General features: G+C 41.3%; 1 protein-coding gene across 1 annotated transcript; it reads left to right on the forward strand.

Annotated features, from left to right (window-relative positions):
* The first annotated feature begins 1,533 nt into the window (after positions 1-1,533).
* LOC128830469 (ribonuclease H-like) lies at positions 1,534-1,950 on the forward strand. Its single transcript, XM_054016299.1, has one exon. It carries the CDS (start codon positions 1,534-1,536, stop codon positions 1,948-1,950), a length of 417 nt encoding a protein of 138 aa, XP_053872274.1.
* Positions 1,951-14,713: the final 12,763 nt, after the last annotated feature.

Raw genomic sequence — 14,713 nt, forward strand, 5'->3', positions numbered from 1 at the left:
AGATTGGCCCACTATATCCTCATATGTAAACCCCCAAATGCAGCAAAAAGAGACGCTGCAGGGATCTGGCTGCTGTGGGAGGCTTGTAATGACAGCTACCTCCGCCTAACAGCCTGTACAGAGGAAAACTTACTGTTTCTCGCTCTGATCCTGGGAAGGATTTTTATATTTGGTGGATGAACCCTCGGTGGTAAAAGCTCGAGCAATACAGAGGGAAGCTTAGCATCTCTCCCTCTGGCCCAAAGTGGGTTAAAATCATAAGATACAAATCTTGTTCTGTTAAACCAAACTCTGAAGAATATAGGAGTTTGGGCAGTGTAGTGTGGTTTATGTTTGTTTGTTTGTTTTGCTTTGTTTTGTTTTTCTTGTGAGTGATATTGTGGTCATTTCACAATATTGAAAGAAATGTTTAAGGAAATGGACCAGGAAGGGTGGGGGCTGGTTGAGAAGCCCACCCTCCTTGCTAAATTGGTAGTGGAACAAAGCTTGTGCCCATGGAAAGGAAAGGTTCTTTGGAAAAAGCAGGATCAGGCCCAGACAAGCAGGCAAGAAATTGGTTGGAAGCCTTAAGGGCATAGTGGCAGGAGCAAGAAAGCAGTAAGTACAGGCATGAATCCCTGGAACAATACTTAAAATGGTAAAATCTAATTGATAAAGGTGTCATTTTGGGAGATAAACAGTAATTTAAGGAAAGACCCTGAAAAGTTAACTCTACAGAGGCTGAACAGAATTAAGCAGTTAAACTTTGTGAAAATGCTAAAAAGTACCATGTTAAAGAGAAAAGGAATTCTTGGTTCCTTTGCAGCCATTCTGAAGGAAAAATGGGCCCTTTTCCAAAGGAATGTCTGTAAATAATCCAGGTATTTGAAATAATTTGACTATGAACAATTTAGTCAAATTTGTTAAAAACATGAGGGGATTCTATTGAAACTTAACTGACCCAAATGTATGAAGGGAATATAATCTATGTACAGCTATGTAAAAACAGCAATGTAGAAAAGATGTTAAGGGAAAGAAAATGTGTATGTATCTATTTGTCTGTGGAAATATGTAAAGTTCTAAGAACCTAAACCAACACATCTGGTTTGTAAAACTCCTGTTTTGTAGGTTTAAGATACATTAGTTTTGTTTTGTTTTTAATGTGTAACAAAATAGCAAATGAGAGCTGTAGTAAAAGAATAGGAAATTAACAGTGCCCCTCTGAAGCAACAGCAGGAGTGAGGTGCACAAAACAAAAAGAAGCACTGCTAGAAACACTGAGCCTTAAGATGGCTCTGTGTAATCAGACTGTCACTTTGACGAGGGTACATGAAAACTCTGTAAAAACAAAAGGAAGCAGCTGCAGTTTGGCTTCTATGGAAGACCTGTAACAAGGTATTCCTTCAATTGGCTACATGCAAAAATAAAAAACTGCACCAAGATTTACAAGCCTCTGCTGCAAAAGCAGAGAAATAAAATGTATGTCCAGCAGTCACACTAGAACAGAGGATAGCACAAGCCCAAGCACCCCCCCCCCCGGAAGAATTGGATACCATGGGTCAGGAGAGACATATTTGGTACACCGATGGCAGTTCCATGGTGGTGCACGGTAAAAAGAGAATCAGATATGCAGCCATTAATTTAGAAGAAGAGGTACTAAAGGGGTATTTGGATCATGGCTCAGCACAACATGCTGAACTCCATGCCATATACCCAGTCCTAAAACAATATGAAACAGAGAACTGCCCCAAGACTGTATACATCTATGCTGACAGCAATTACTGTGTAAATGGGGTGCAATATTGGATGTTTGATTGGCAGAGGAACAATTGGAAAGCCGCAGACGGGAAAGAGATAGCATATATAGATGAATGGAAATGGATTTATGCCTGGGTTACCTCTCATCCCAACCAGCTTAAAATCAAACATGTCAAGGCACATGGAAAAGGCTCTGCAGCTGAAACAGTATGAAATAACTGTGCTGATGCCATAGCCAGAGATTATGAAGGGATTGCAGCGGTGACCCGAAGGCAGGAAAAGAAGGTATTAGAAGCAGTCCGCGTCCCAGGAAGGATTGAAAGACAGGAATTGGTCATAGCTCATCAGTTCATGCATGAAGGAGTGGAAGGGATGCTGGGAAGGTTAAAGCAAGTGGCAGAATGGAAGGGGATGAGAGATGATGTGGATACATGGGTCAGGAATTGTATACAGTGTGCCAAAGATAAAGCTTGTCCTCCACACCAGCCTCAGATGCTACATCAAAGAAGGCTGGGACCCTGGCATAGAATCCAAATTGACTTCATTGATAAATTGCCAAGGAGTAAAGAAGGATTTCGATATCTACTTGTAATCACAGATTCCTTTTCAGGTTGGGTGGAAGCTTTCCCTACTAGGAACAATAGCGCCTGCACAGCCGCTAAGAAACTATTCTCTGAAGTGGTTTGCAGATATGGGACTCCCGAGATTATCGACTCAGACAAGGGAGGATCCTTTGTGGGAGACATATTTACACTACTGCTTAAAGCATTAGGGGTTTCACACAAACGCCATGTCCCATACAGACCGCAGTCTTCAGGACAAGTATTTCCAGGCCATGGCAAAATGGCTGGAGATTTTAAAACAGAAATTTTTTTTCTAGATGGAGTGTTAACGCCCTTTTACTGAGAGAAAGGGAGGATTTACACTCACAAGAAATGCACCACTTAATTAGCATTTGTGCAGCCCCAAATACCAAACACACTGTGGCAGAGACCAAGCAGGTTCTGCCAGGGTGAAAGCACTGTGCTAATTTGTTTCCAAGCTTCTATCTTTCAGGCTCTGAACCAGAACATCAGGAGAGCTGGTACCAGCTGAAGAGTTATAAAAGACCATGGTTATAGTGTTGCGACAAATTCTGTGTTCAGTGTTGCATGTTCTGTGTCTGTCTCTAGTGGTGTCCTGTGCTAGCATTGGGTCCAGAGAAAAAGGGGATACTACACTAGACAAGACAAATGTCTTTTCTTCTACTTCCCCCATATCCATCCAACTTATCAATCACCACTTGGGTCCCCAGTGCATCAGGTTTATTTTTTGTTAGGTTCTCTAATAGTCATTTTGTTGTTAATTTTTGTTATTGATACATTTGTATTGTTAGTTACATTTGCTTGTACTGTTAATTCCACACTTTCCTCTATGCACTCTGTATTCTACTTCCCCAAGCCCTGCAGGGTAGTTCTTGGGCCCCCATAACCTGTAAGACCTTGGCCCATAATTGTATGGCCCCATCTTTCAGGTCCCCAAAAACCTCTGAGAACAACTGTTAGAAATAGGGGATTCTGCATTAAAAAGGTCCTAACCTCAGTAACTTTTATTGTTTGATGACTATTGCAGCATCAAACTTGGACCTCATTTTATTTGTCAATGTACTTAATTATTGTAATGGTTTTAGGTTTTATTGTATTCCCAATTATTATAATTATTTGGTTGCATTTCTGTTTATATTATATCTGGTGTTTGGTCAATTGTAATGATTTTAGTTATACTCACCTGCTTAAAATTGTTTGGTTTGTTTACAACAGATCACCTGTGCCCTACAATGACAACTACTGTACTGTAATGATCATAGATCAAGGGGCGGAGAGTTGTAGGAGCAGCACTGATCTGTATGCAAACGGCTATAGCTATGGGATGCACTGAAATGCAGATACTTGCCCTATCTACTTTGGAACACAAAATGTTTTGGGTAACTTTGGGTAATATTAAGGTTTTAATGCATTTGTTAAAACAAAGGAAATGATCTCTGTTTGATACTTACCAATATGACTGGATGCAGTATGTTTCCAGCACTGTGAAACCAGACTTGTTAATTGGGGAAATAATTGTAAAAATAGCACATCAACAGTCTCTGGAGGCAAAGGTATGGAAGGTTAGCCCACTCCCCATATTACACATGGGATCATTCTGGCTGCCTCGGACCTTGAGCCAGTGGGCTGGGGAGGGAGGAAAACTATTGGACACTAGAGGTTGTACCGAATGGACTCCTCAAAAGTGGGGTATGCCTCACCTTACCGGTTGCCCCAGAGCCTTGTAGTAAAGATGTTTCATTGGAATCATGTATGTGGGATGAATTGGATAATGACACCAAAGTATTGTACAATGGACAATGTGTATGTATCCACTCATGGGAGGAAGTATTTTGGGAGGATGGGAGTGTTAGCAACCCCCCCAGTAGATGAATGTAAATGATTCTCTGGATGGTCCCCGACTACCACTGGCATCCTATCAGTAATGCTACACCCCTTGATAGTAGTCTTGATATTAAATTGTATTTGTATAATTGGTATGTATGGCATGTGTTTTCAGATAAACAGAATGTATGCTAAATTGGAATCACAAACACATGTTGCCTCACAGTACCTTCTCTTAAACAGGTTAAAAAGAAAGTGACACTAACGATTATATAAATATCATAGTGTCAAAAGGGGGATTATGTAGGGATATTAAAGAAGGTACTAACAGTGATTCCCCCAAGTGACAGTGACCCCTTCATAATTTGGCCCCCACACTTTAAAATCCAACAGTTTCACCAAGTACAAAAATCTCTTGGGTCTTCTGTTAAAACTTGTAAGCTACTGTCTGTAGAAACCATTGATTATATCTATCCTGTGACTACTATGTAAAACTTACAAACAAGTTAACTGACTTTGTTATACAATGTAAACAAACACTATAAGCTGTTAAGTGTCTTTCACAACTGCTCCTAGGACAGACCCCCCACCCTCTGTGATTAAAGGGCCGGGAGTCTCAAATGAATTAGCACACACTCTGAAAGTGGTGGAGACCATAAATTAAAATATGGTTAAGGGATGGAATGTATGCTGATGAATGCTTGATATACATGGATGGTTAGGGAGGTGCCAGCCTAGAAAAGGAGTATCCACCGGCCGAAGAATGTGTCAAGTGGATGACCAGAAACCCCCAGAGGGTAAACTGGGACCCACCCCATCACCTGGAAGGATGAGAAACACAAACTTTGGACAGTGTGGAGCCACCAGGAATGTGCCACTTTGGACAGGAATGTGTGCCATCTGCTGATTGAGTCAGCAACAGCAGGATGAAACAGCTCCCATAGACTAACATAGGAATTAATTCCTATAAGAAGGGACTCTAAAGACTGATGACTTTGAGTCTCTGGTTCTGCTGCCAGCCTCCAGGAGCATCAGGTGCACCTGACACAGACTCGGCTCCATCCTCATGACCAAGATACCTGGCCAGTAACTTGGCATGAGCAACTTCTAGGCTGGTAACTATAACACCTATACAGAACTTGAATGAATGATTGTGTGAATGAATCTCTCTCTCTCTCTCTCTCTCTCTCTCTCTATATATATATATATATATGTGTGTGTGTATGTGTGTATGTATAAGAAATAAGTAGTCAAACAACGTTGTTTACTTTTATCTTTTGCTTTATCAGTATATTTACAATAAATGTGGCATCTTTGCCTTATCCCTCTTAATAAGATCCTGCTGGTTTTTATTCTATTGGTATAACAAAGACAGGATACTGGGCTAGAAGGACCATTGGTCTGACCCACTATGGCCATTCTTGTGTTCTTATGACTCAATTGAGAGTCTTTGTTTCTGCTCAGTGATCACTAGAGCTGAAATCACTAATGAGCAACTGTAGGGGGCAGGGCTGGCTTTAGGCCAATTCCCCCAAATCGGGCCCCGCGCCTAAGAGGGCCCCGCGCCCAGTGGCAGGGACGCCGGGTGGGGGCAAGTGGCCGAGAATCCCTTTCCTGGCTAGAGGCTCCTTTTTAATTTTTACTCACCCGGCAGCGCTCTGGGTCTTCGGCGGCACTTCAGCGACGGGGCCTTCACTCACTCTGGGTCTTTGGCAGCACTTCGGCGGCAGGTCCTTCACTGCCACTGAAGACCCGGAGCGAGTGAAGGACCCACCGCCAAAGACTAGGAGCGCCGCCCGGTGAGTACAAGCCCCACGTGTTTTTTACGTGTTTTTTTTTTCAGTCATCCCTGCCGGGGCCCCGTCAAAATTGTTCGAATCGGGCCCCGCACTTCCTAAAGCCAGCCCTGGTAGGAGGCTGAACCTTAGACAGGGTGTGGGGACAGTGTTGTGAAAGACAACACAGAGGATACAGTAGCAGTGAGGTTGCCCATTACCTGTTGAAATCACTGCAAGCTGAAATCACTAAGAACTGCGCTGAGTGGTGCAATCTCAGAACAAAACATCGCCCCTAGAGGCAGCGGTGTGTGAGCAGCTGCACAGGTGGCCATGACAGGGCCAAGCAGAGGCAGAGGGATTGCTCAACTCCGCTTCAGGGGTGGGAGGTGAACACATATGAGCATACCACTGAATTCCATCATTATGTTTGGTGGCTGCTGAATAAGCATAAAAGAAGGCACAGTTTCAGACCTCAGGAAGTCACACTAACTAGCTAAACTAGGCAGTGTAAATACAGTTCAAATATATGAATCGTCATGATGAGCACCTTGATTTGGGGCAGACAACTTTGAGGGATCACAAATGAAAGATTTAGAGGAAGAAATGGGTTTATGATGAGGAGAGGGGTATAATCTAGCTCAGCAGAGACAGGGAAGTCTAAGTATAAGGGGTCACATAGGAAAAGCCTTTAAGACAACCACAAGGAAAGATACAGTGGGGATGGTAAAGCACAAGATTGAGAAGGGGAGATAGCAGGCGGGGAAGTAGCGAATGTGCACTTATAAGTGCATTACCTCAGTTTCATCTATCCAAATTTAGAAAAGGCATTCATCATCTTTAATTAATTGCTTAAACTCCATGGCTGCCATGACAGGAATCACATTTGGCAAGCACTAGCTCTACTATTTTAACCACAAATCAAATAAATATCTTGGAGGTGAGGTCTGTCGATCAAAGGGTAGATTACATTTGCTTTGACGCTTTGTTCAAAATTAAATCAATACTCACACGATCAGGATGCTGACACTTGTCTTTGCTTCAACTGTTATACAGAAAACCTATCTAATAAAATCAAGAGGCCAGAATCAGAGCGTCCAGTACTGCAAAAAGTCAATAGAACTGCTCACGTAGGTAAGGGTTGGAGGATCAGCCAGAGTATTGGGATAAGCCAAGATGGAAAAAAAAAAAAAAAAACAACAAGCCTGAATATTCCCCCCTCAAATAAATAAAAAAGCACTTTTATAAAAGTTCTGTAAACCTTAAAATTATGTGCATGTCCCTGCACATCCTGGCTGGGGTGGATTCCTGCAGTATTTCTGACCCAAACAGGAATGTATTGGGAAGAAACACAGGGTCATGATTAAAGAACTGGAATGGAATTCAAGTTAGCTGAGTTCTTTTCCTGTCTCTGCCACTGACTTCCTGTGTAACTTGTGGTAAATCCTTTCATCTCTGTGCCTCAGTTCCCTATTTGTAAAAGATAATTCCACCCTACCACTCAAGGGAGTTTCAAAGATAAATTTATAAATGTATAAGTTGTGCACAGATATACTTCACATGGGTTGGGGCTCTCCTTCTTCAAGACAATTGCCCATCTTGCTTTAACCTGGTTATTGGTTTTACCAGAAAGACCAGTCTCCATCACTGAAATTCACATGATTCAGCATTAACATGAAGTTCTGTAACTTAATGTTCAAAAATCTCACTTGGTAGCTAATTTCTTATAAAAAAATGTACCTCTCTTAAGTCACATTCCTGAGGGGCTCGCAGTAATTTGAATTGTTTAAACAATTTTGTCTGTCATTTGGCAGTTCCTTTTATGCCCCCACTGGAGTGTATTGTAGATCTCCAATGTGGCTGTGGCCGCCACAAATAGGAGTGTGGAGGATTTCAACCTTGCCAATTTCTCTGCAATACCACTTGCTTCCATAAGTATACAGAAACTCTGCAACTACCTCCTCCAGTTTTCTTGCAGGTTGCCTTCCAGACATAGGGTTCGTTTGAGACTGATAAAAGTCCCATGTTTTACTTCCTTGTCCCAGTCCAACTACAAAAGATTACAGAAGGTTAAGAAAAGTGTCAAAAGCCAGGGGCAGAATCCTCAGACTTCAGAATACATTGAAGAATCTACATTTTTGGATTTCATGATTTCTGACATACTTTTTATTGAATATTACTGATACCCTTAAATTATGAAAACAATATATATCCCAGATTTAATACCTAACCTCAAAGAATTAATGGAATTGTGAGCCAAGTGCTGCAAGAAGTGAAAGAGAAGCATAAAACACTTGAAGAAAAAAATAAATGCCTTTTTCATAGAAGACTTATCCAGCATCATTTGTCTTAATCTGAAACAGCCTTAACCGTGAACATTTTCGCATAATATAAACCGCTGTCACACAATAAATTATATGGACGTCTACATATGGATCTTAGTTTAACAATTGTATATTTCTTTTTTGTAGAGTAATTTGTTACATTTCGGCCTTGCTTTGGAAAAATTGCACATTCTGATAATAAGAAAACACTGGGTAAAGATGCATCGATGGCATAAGCAACACACACAAGAAAAGGCACAGAAAGTACAATTTAGGCTTCTCGTTACTCACACATGCACTCATCTGCAATAGTGATATGAGTTCACCTCCAAAGCAGCAGATAGCATTGACGCACATCAAATCTATCGAAAAGAATGGACTTACTGCCTGAAACACCAGGTAACGTGATATATCACACAAATAGATTATGTATGTGGCCATGTTTTTAGTCTACATTAATTATTTCTGTTAAAGCTATTTCTAAATATTATAGTTGCATAAAAGTGAGATAGAAGCTTATGGCCAAAAATATGCTGCCATCAGAACTAATGAAACTAAGCTATGTTTTATCATTTTAATGTCATCAGAAACTTAATACAGTTTTACTAATATTGATATTAAAAAACTTCCATAAGAAAGATGCTTTTGAGTTTAAAATCAGTACAGGGCTGCTTTTTTTTTTCATGAACAGTTAGCAGTTGTAGTTGTGTCTCTTTAAATATCCAGCAGTTTCAAAGTTCCATGCAGACTTTTCACATAACAGCCAGAGCCAGGCTTTTAAGTCCTGAGAGGCAGGAACTACACCATCCATGACTGTTGTAGCTTGAAATGCTTGTTTTCACTGGAAAATTCATGTCTGTAGTGACATGTTTTCCTCAGTAATATTGAAAGCTTAAAAAAACTCACCACTGGGTAAGGATAAGGATAAGTAACAAGTTGCTAGTAGGAGAGTGACTATGCAAATGAAATGATACGTTAGTGTTGCAGTGACTATGCTAATTCTTGTGTTAAATTTCTGATCCTAACCAAGAGTTAGTCTGGAGTAAGAAAATAGCTCAGATTGGAAAACCTGTCAGTTCTTTACCTAGTTTGGAAAGGACCAATGTGAACTAAAACTTCCAGAAGCATAAGCAGACTCAGAATGAACTTGTTAAAAGAACTGCTCTGCTTTGTCTCCTGACAAACCTGATCTCTGGGTGGTTACTAAATATTAGGGAGGCCCATGTTTATATATTGTGTTGAGGGGTACAAATACTTTTTCAATTGTTCTGGAGACTTTAAAAGCTTGATTTTCATTGTGACCTAAGTAACAAGAGGGGACTGAAGAATTCTTCCTTCTTCTAGATCAGGGGTCTCAAACACGCTGCCCGCGGGGTTATTTTCTGCGGCCCGCGAGCCCCTCGCAGACCCCCCAATACTCCCCCAGTGTTTACCTAAAGCGGCTCCGGACGGACGTGCACTGGGGGCAGGGCAGGCTCCCTGCCTGCCTGCCCTGCCCCATGCTGCGCTGGGAAGAGGCTGGAACGTGGGGAAGGTGGGGGCAGAGGGGCTGTGTGTTGCTGTTGCTTCAGGCAGCGCCCCCAGCAGCTCCAATTGGCCGGGAACGGGGAACCACGGGGAAGGGGTTGGGAAGAGGTGGGAAGAGGAGGGGCAGGGCCGGGGCCTCATGGAAGGGATGGAGTGGAGGCGGGACCGAGAGCGGTGGTGGGGGAGGTGTCAGTAATGCGGCCCTTGGGCCAACGTACTAGTCCTCATGTGGCCCTCATGGTCATTTGAGTTTGAGACCCCTGTTCTAGATGGACTAGATCCAGATCAACTAGGGTGCCAATCCAGAAAGCACTTAAGCACATCTCTAATTTTAAGCCTGTGAGTAGTTCCACTGAAGTCAATAGAGTTATGCCAATATAAACTCAGAGGAGAAGCTGACCAATAATGTTAAGGTGAAATCTGAATACTATATAGAATAATATAATGCAACGGTGTAACCGTTTCAAAGGGTTTTTTTTTTGTTATCTGTTAAACAGCAAAACACAGACAAAACTATTTGTCAAGGTTATGTCAACATCCAGGATATTAGATCCTACACCAAATATAACACTCCTATCATAGTTTTCATAGTTATTCTGATGGCATCACTCCTGGATAGCTTTTTATTGCATTCCATTTCTCTGATTAGTAGTGGATCCAGCCACAGGCTTTATTATTTCAGTTACATTGTATTACAGTGTGTGGGGGGGTGGGAGGGAGGGTAATGTTCAGGATAGAGAAAAGATTTGTTAAATGCTATTAAGAATATATTGTGACGGGTTTAGTCACAAAGACTCCCCTCGAGACTGTCACTCGATGAGCTGGGATACCACTGAGAACAACCCTCCTGACAGAACAGGGGCCCCTCCACTCCTGTCTTGCTGAGTTAGACACTCCAGTCAGCTCCAGCACAGACCCAGAGGTTGGGCCATGCCTCTCTGCAATTCATTGAACCTGAGATTCACTCAGCCCAGGGGCTTCTCAGTTAACAGGGACTTTCCCAGTGCCCAGTGTTCAGCCTTTCTGGGAGCCAGAACCCTAAATAAATCCATTTTACTCTGTCTAAAGCTTATACAGGGTAAATTCATAAACTGTCTGCCCTCTATAACACTGATAGAGAGATAACAGCTGTTTGCTCCCCCAGGTATTAATCATTTACCCTGGGTTTATTAATGAACAAAAGTGATTTTATTAAGTATAAAAAGTAGGATTTAAGTGGTTTCAAGTAATAATAGAACAAAGTAAGTCACCAAGCAAAATAAAGCAAAAACATGCAAATCTAAGCCTAATACATTAAGAAACTGATTAGAGGTAATATGTCACCCTCAGAGATGTTCCAATAAGCTTCTTTCACAGATTAGACTCCTTCCTAGTCTGGGCCCAATCCTTTCCCCTGATACAGTCCTTGTTAGTTCCAGCAGACATCTCAGGTAGTAAGCAGGGGTTTTCTCATTACTGACAGCCCCCTTTGTCCTGCTCCACCCCCTTTTATAGCTTTGGCACAAGGAGGGAATTTTTTGTCTGTGCTTGTTCCCACCCCTGCCTCATCAATGGAAAAGTACAAGGATTAAGATGGATTCCAGTATCATGTGGCATGGTCACATGTCACTGTAAGACCCCTAGTCTCCATTCTTCCTGGGTTGGCCCACACGTACACAGGAAGGTTTGCAGGTAAATAAACCATTTACAACCAATTGTCCTAGTCAATGGGAGCCATCAAGATTCTAAACCACCATTAATGGCCCACACTTTGCATAATTACAATAGGACCTCAGAGTTATACTTCATATTTTAGCTTCAGATACAAGAATGATACATGCATACAAATAGGAGGAATATATTCAGTAGGTTATAACCTTTGTTATGATACTTTACAAGAGACCTTTTGCATAAAGCATATTCCAGTTACATAATATTCACACTCATAAGCATATTTCCATAAAACATATGGAGTGCAACATCACATATATATTGAGTCACTAAATAAAAAATTCACCTATTCATTTTAATTTTGAAATACATAAAGCACAACACATATTTCTCATAGCAAAAACCAAAGTTATCAGTATTGTTAAAGATGAAATGTAATGGAGAACTGGATGATTTGGAAGATTAGTATGAGTCACCAGTTCAAAGATGGCTCAGGTTCTGTGTAACCAAAATATGTTATCATCTGATGCTTGTTTTGTTGCCTACTGAATTGTGTTTAAAATGAATTGCCAATGTTCTTTTAGTCCTGTTAGTGGACAGATGTCCACATCACAAACAACATCATGATGGCAAAATCAAATCATGCTTATTTCCCTCTTTGACAAGGATAATGGCTTAGTGGATGGGGAGAAGCAGTAGCTATGATTGATCTTAATTTTAGTAAAGCTTTTCACACTGCCTCACATGACATTCTCATAAGCAAACTAGGGTAATGTGGTCTAGATGAAATTACTATTAGGTGGGTGTCAAACTGGTTCAAAAAAATGTACTCAAAGAGTAGTTATCAATGGATTGTTGTCAAATTAGGAGGACATATAGTGGTCTGACAAGTCTAGTACTGTTCAATATTTTCATTAATGACCTGGAAAATGGAACAGAGAGTATGCTTATAAAATGTATAGATGACACCAAGCTGGAAGGTGTTGCAAGGACTTTGAATTCTAAAGTTAGAATTCAAAAAGACATAGATAAATTGGAGAATTGCTCTGAAACCAACAAGATGAAATTCAATGATGACAAGTGTGAAGTACTTCATTTAGCAAGGAAAAATCCAATATACAATGGGGAATACCTGGTTGGACAGTAGTACTGCAGAAAAGGATTTGGGAGTTATAGTGGATCACATATTGAATATGAGCCAATAACATGATGTAGTTGCAAAAAAGACTAATATCATTTTGGGATGTATGTCATTGTGCATAAGATACGAGGGGTAATTGTTCCACTCTACCTGGCACTAGTAAGGTCTCAGATGGAGTACTGTGCCTAGTTTTGGGTGCCACACTTTAAGAAAGATGTGGGCGAATTGGAGAGAGGGCAACAAAAATGTTAAAAGATTTAGAAAACGTGACATAGGAGAAAGGTTTACAAAATGGACATGTTTAGTCATGAGAATAGAAGACTGGGTGGGATGGGAACCCGATAACACTCTTCAAATATGTTAAGGGCTGTTATAAAGAGGATGGTGATCAATTGTAGGGTAGGACAAGAAATAATCAACCTAATCTGAAGCAAGGAAGCTTTAGGTTAGATATTAGGAAAAACTTTCTAACTATAATGGTAATTAAGTACTGAAATAGGTTACCATGGGAGTTTGTGAAATCTCTGTCATTGAATTTTTTTAAGAACAGGTTAGAAAAACACCTGTCAGGGAGGTTCTAGTACAGAGGTCGGCAACATTCGGCACGCGGCTCGCCAGGGTAAGCACCCTGGCGGGCCAGGCCAGTTTTATTTACCTGCTGACGTGGCAGGTTTGGCCGATCGCGGCCCCCACTAGCCACGGTTCGCTGTCCTGGGCCAATGGGGGCGGCAAGAAGCGGCGCGGGCGAGCGATGTGCTGGCCACGGCTTCTCGCCGCCCCCATTGGCCCGGGATGGCGAACCGTGGCCAGTGGGGGCCGCGATCAGCCAAACTTGACGCGTCAGCAGGTAAATAAAACTGGCCCAGCCCGCCAGGGTGCTTACCCTGGTGAGCCGCGTGCCGAATGTTGCCGACCCCTGGTCTAGTAAGTTCTTCCTCAGTGTGACGGAATGAATTAGATGAATTCTCAAGGTCCTTTCCAGCCCTACATTTCTAGGATTTCTATAACTATTGCTTCTACTAGCAAGGGTTGAATGGACATGTTGACTGATGTACCCTTTCAGAGTTGATACTTCCACATCATGGTTTGGGCACATTGGTGGGTGAGCACAGAAAAGCTGTCACTGATGCTGCTCATCCAGTACCTGGATAATGGATAAGAAAACACTTTCACTTTCCATTAGTAGCAAACTGGCACTTTTCACCAGAACTAAATTCACTTACAATTTTATTTTCAAAAGCTGGAACATAAAGAGATATGAAAATTAGATTTAACAAGTATATTTTTATCTTGAATTTCCTCAAACCCTCCTAAAATGCTTTAGGAATGAGATAAAAGTTTTGGATTCCAATATCTCTGTAACAACATTTTTAATAAGTTGCAACTTTTGTGTATCTCGGATAAAATGTTCATATTAAATGTTACAGTTTAGCCCTAAAATGGGGCAGACATGCAACACAAATAAAACTTAATCTGCAATCCTCCACATTATTTAGTTTCCAGCCTCAGCTAAAAATATATATGGAACTATGCATTACATTTTCCTCATCTCAGATACCACATTCAACTTACATTGCTTTTTGTTGCCAATCAATGCACTTAAAGCAGGTGGAAAATAAATTCCACATCTGAGCACCATTCATATAATACAGTTGTGACTAGACATCACAATGTTTATTTTAATCCAACAGGAGTTCAGAAACGCCATTGCTGAATAGACATTTCGCTCACTTCTTATAATCAGTTTGTATTTTGGGAAAACCAGTCAAGCGAACAAGCATGGTTTAAAGGAAAATGCCCCTTTTAAAAAACAAAAGCAATATACTGTAGATTGATAAATATATTTGTAAAAACAAAAGTTCATGATCCAGGGCTGCATTCTGGTTGTTTTGCAGCATTCTCCTGGCACAAAGTGCTCCCGATAATGAATGTCCTTTCCTCTTATTTGTCCTGTATGTACTTCCATTGCTGGGCAGACCCCATTTATGCTGTATTCTCCCTTGTCACACCAAGAAGCCTTGTTTATTTGTAACAGGGCAAGCTAGCCTTTTTAGGCAAGGCTACAGACCCAGCACAAGGGAATTTTGGCAGTTGTAATTCAGAGGTCTGAGGAGAGTTAGTGGCAAAGCAGAGGGTCCTGGAAAAAATAGC

This window comes from Malaclemys terrapin, chromosome 1 (assembly GCF_027887155.1).
Source record: "Malaclemys terrapin pileata isolate rMalTer1 chromosome 1, rMalTer1.hap1, whole genome shotgun sequence".
In the NCBI taxonomy this organism is placed as follows: domain Eukaryota; kingdom Metazoa; phylum Chordata; order Testudines; family Emydidae; genus Malaclemys; species Malaclemys terrapin.

Coding starts and splice junctions, on each gene's coding strand:
- LOC128830469 (XM_054016299.1), top strand. CDS start 1,534: ATGGGTCAGGAGAGACATATTTGGTACACCGATGGCAGTTCCATGGTG.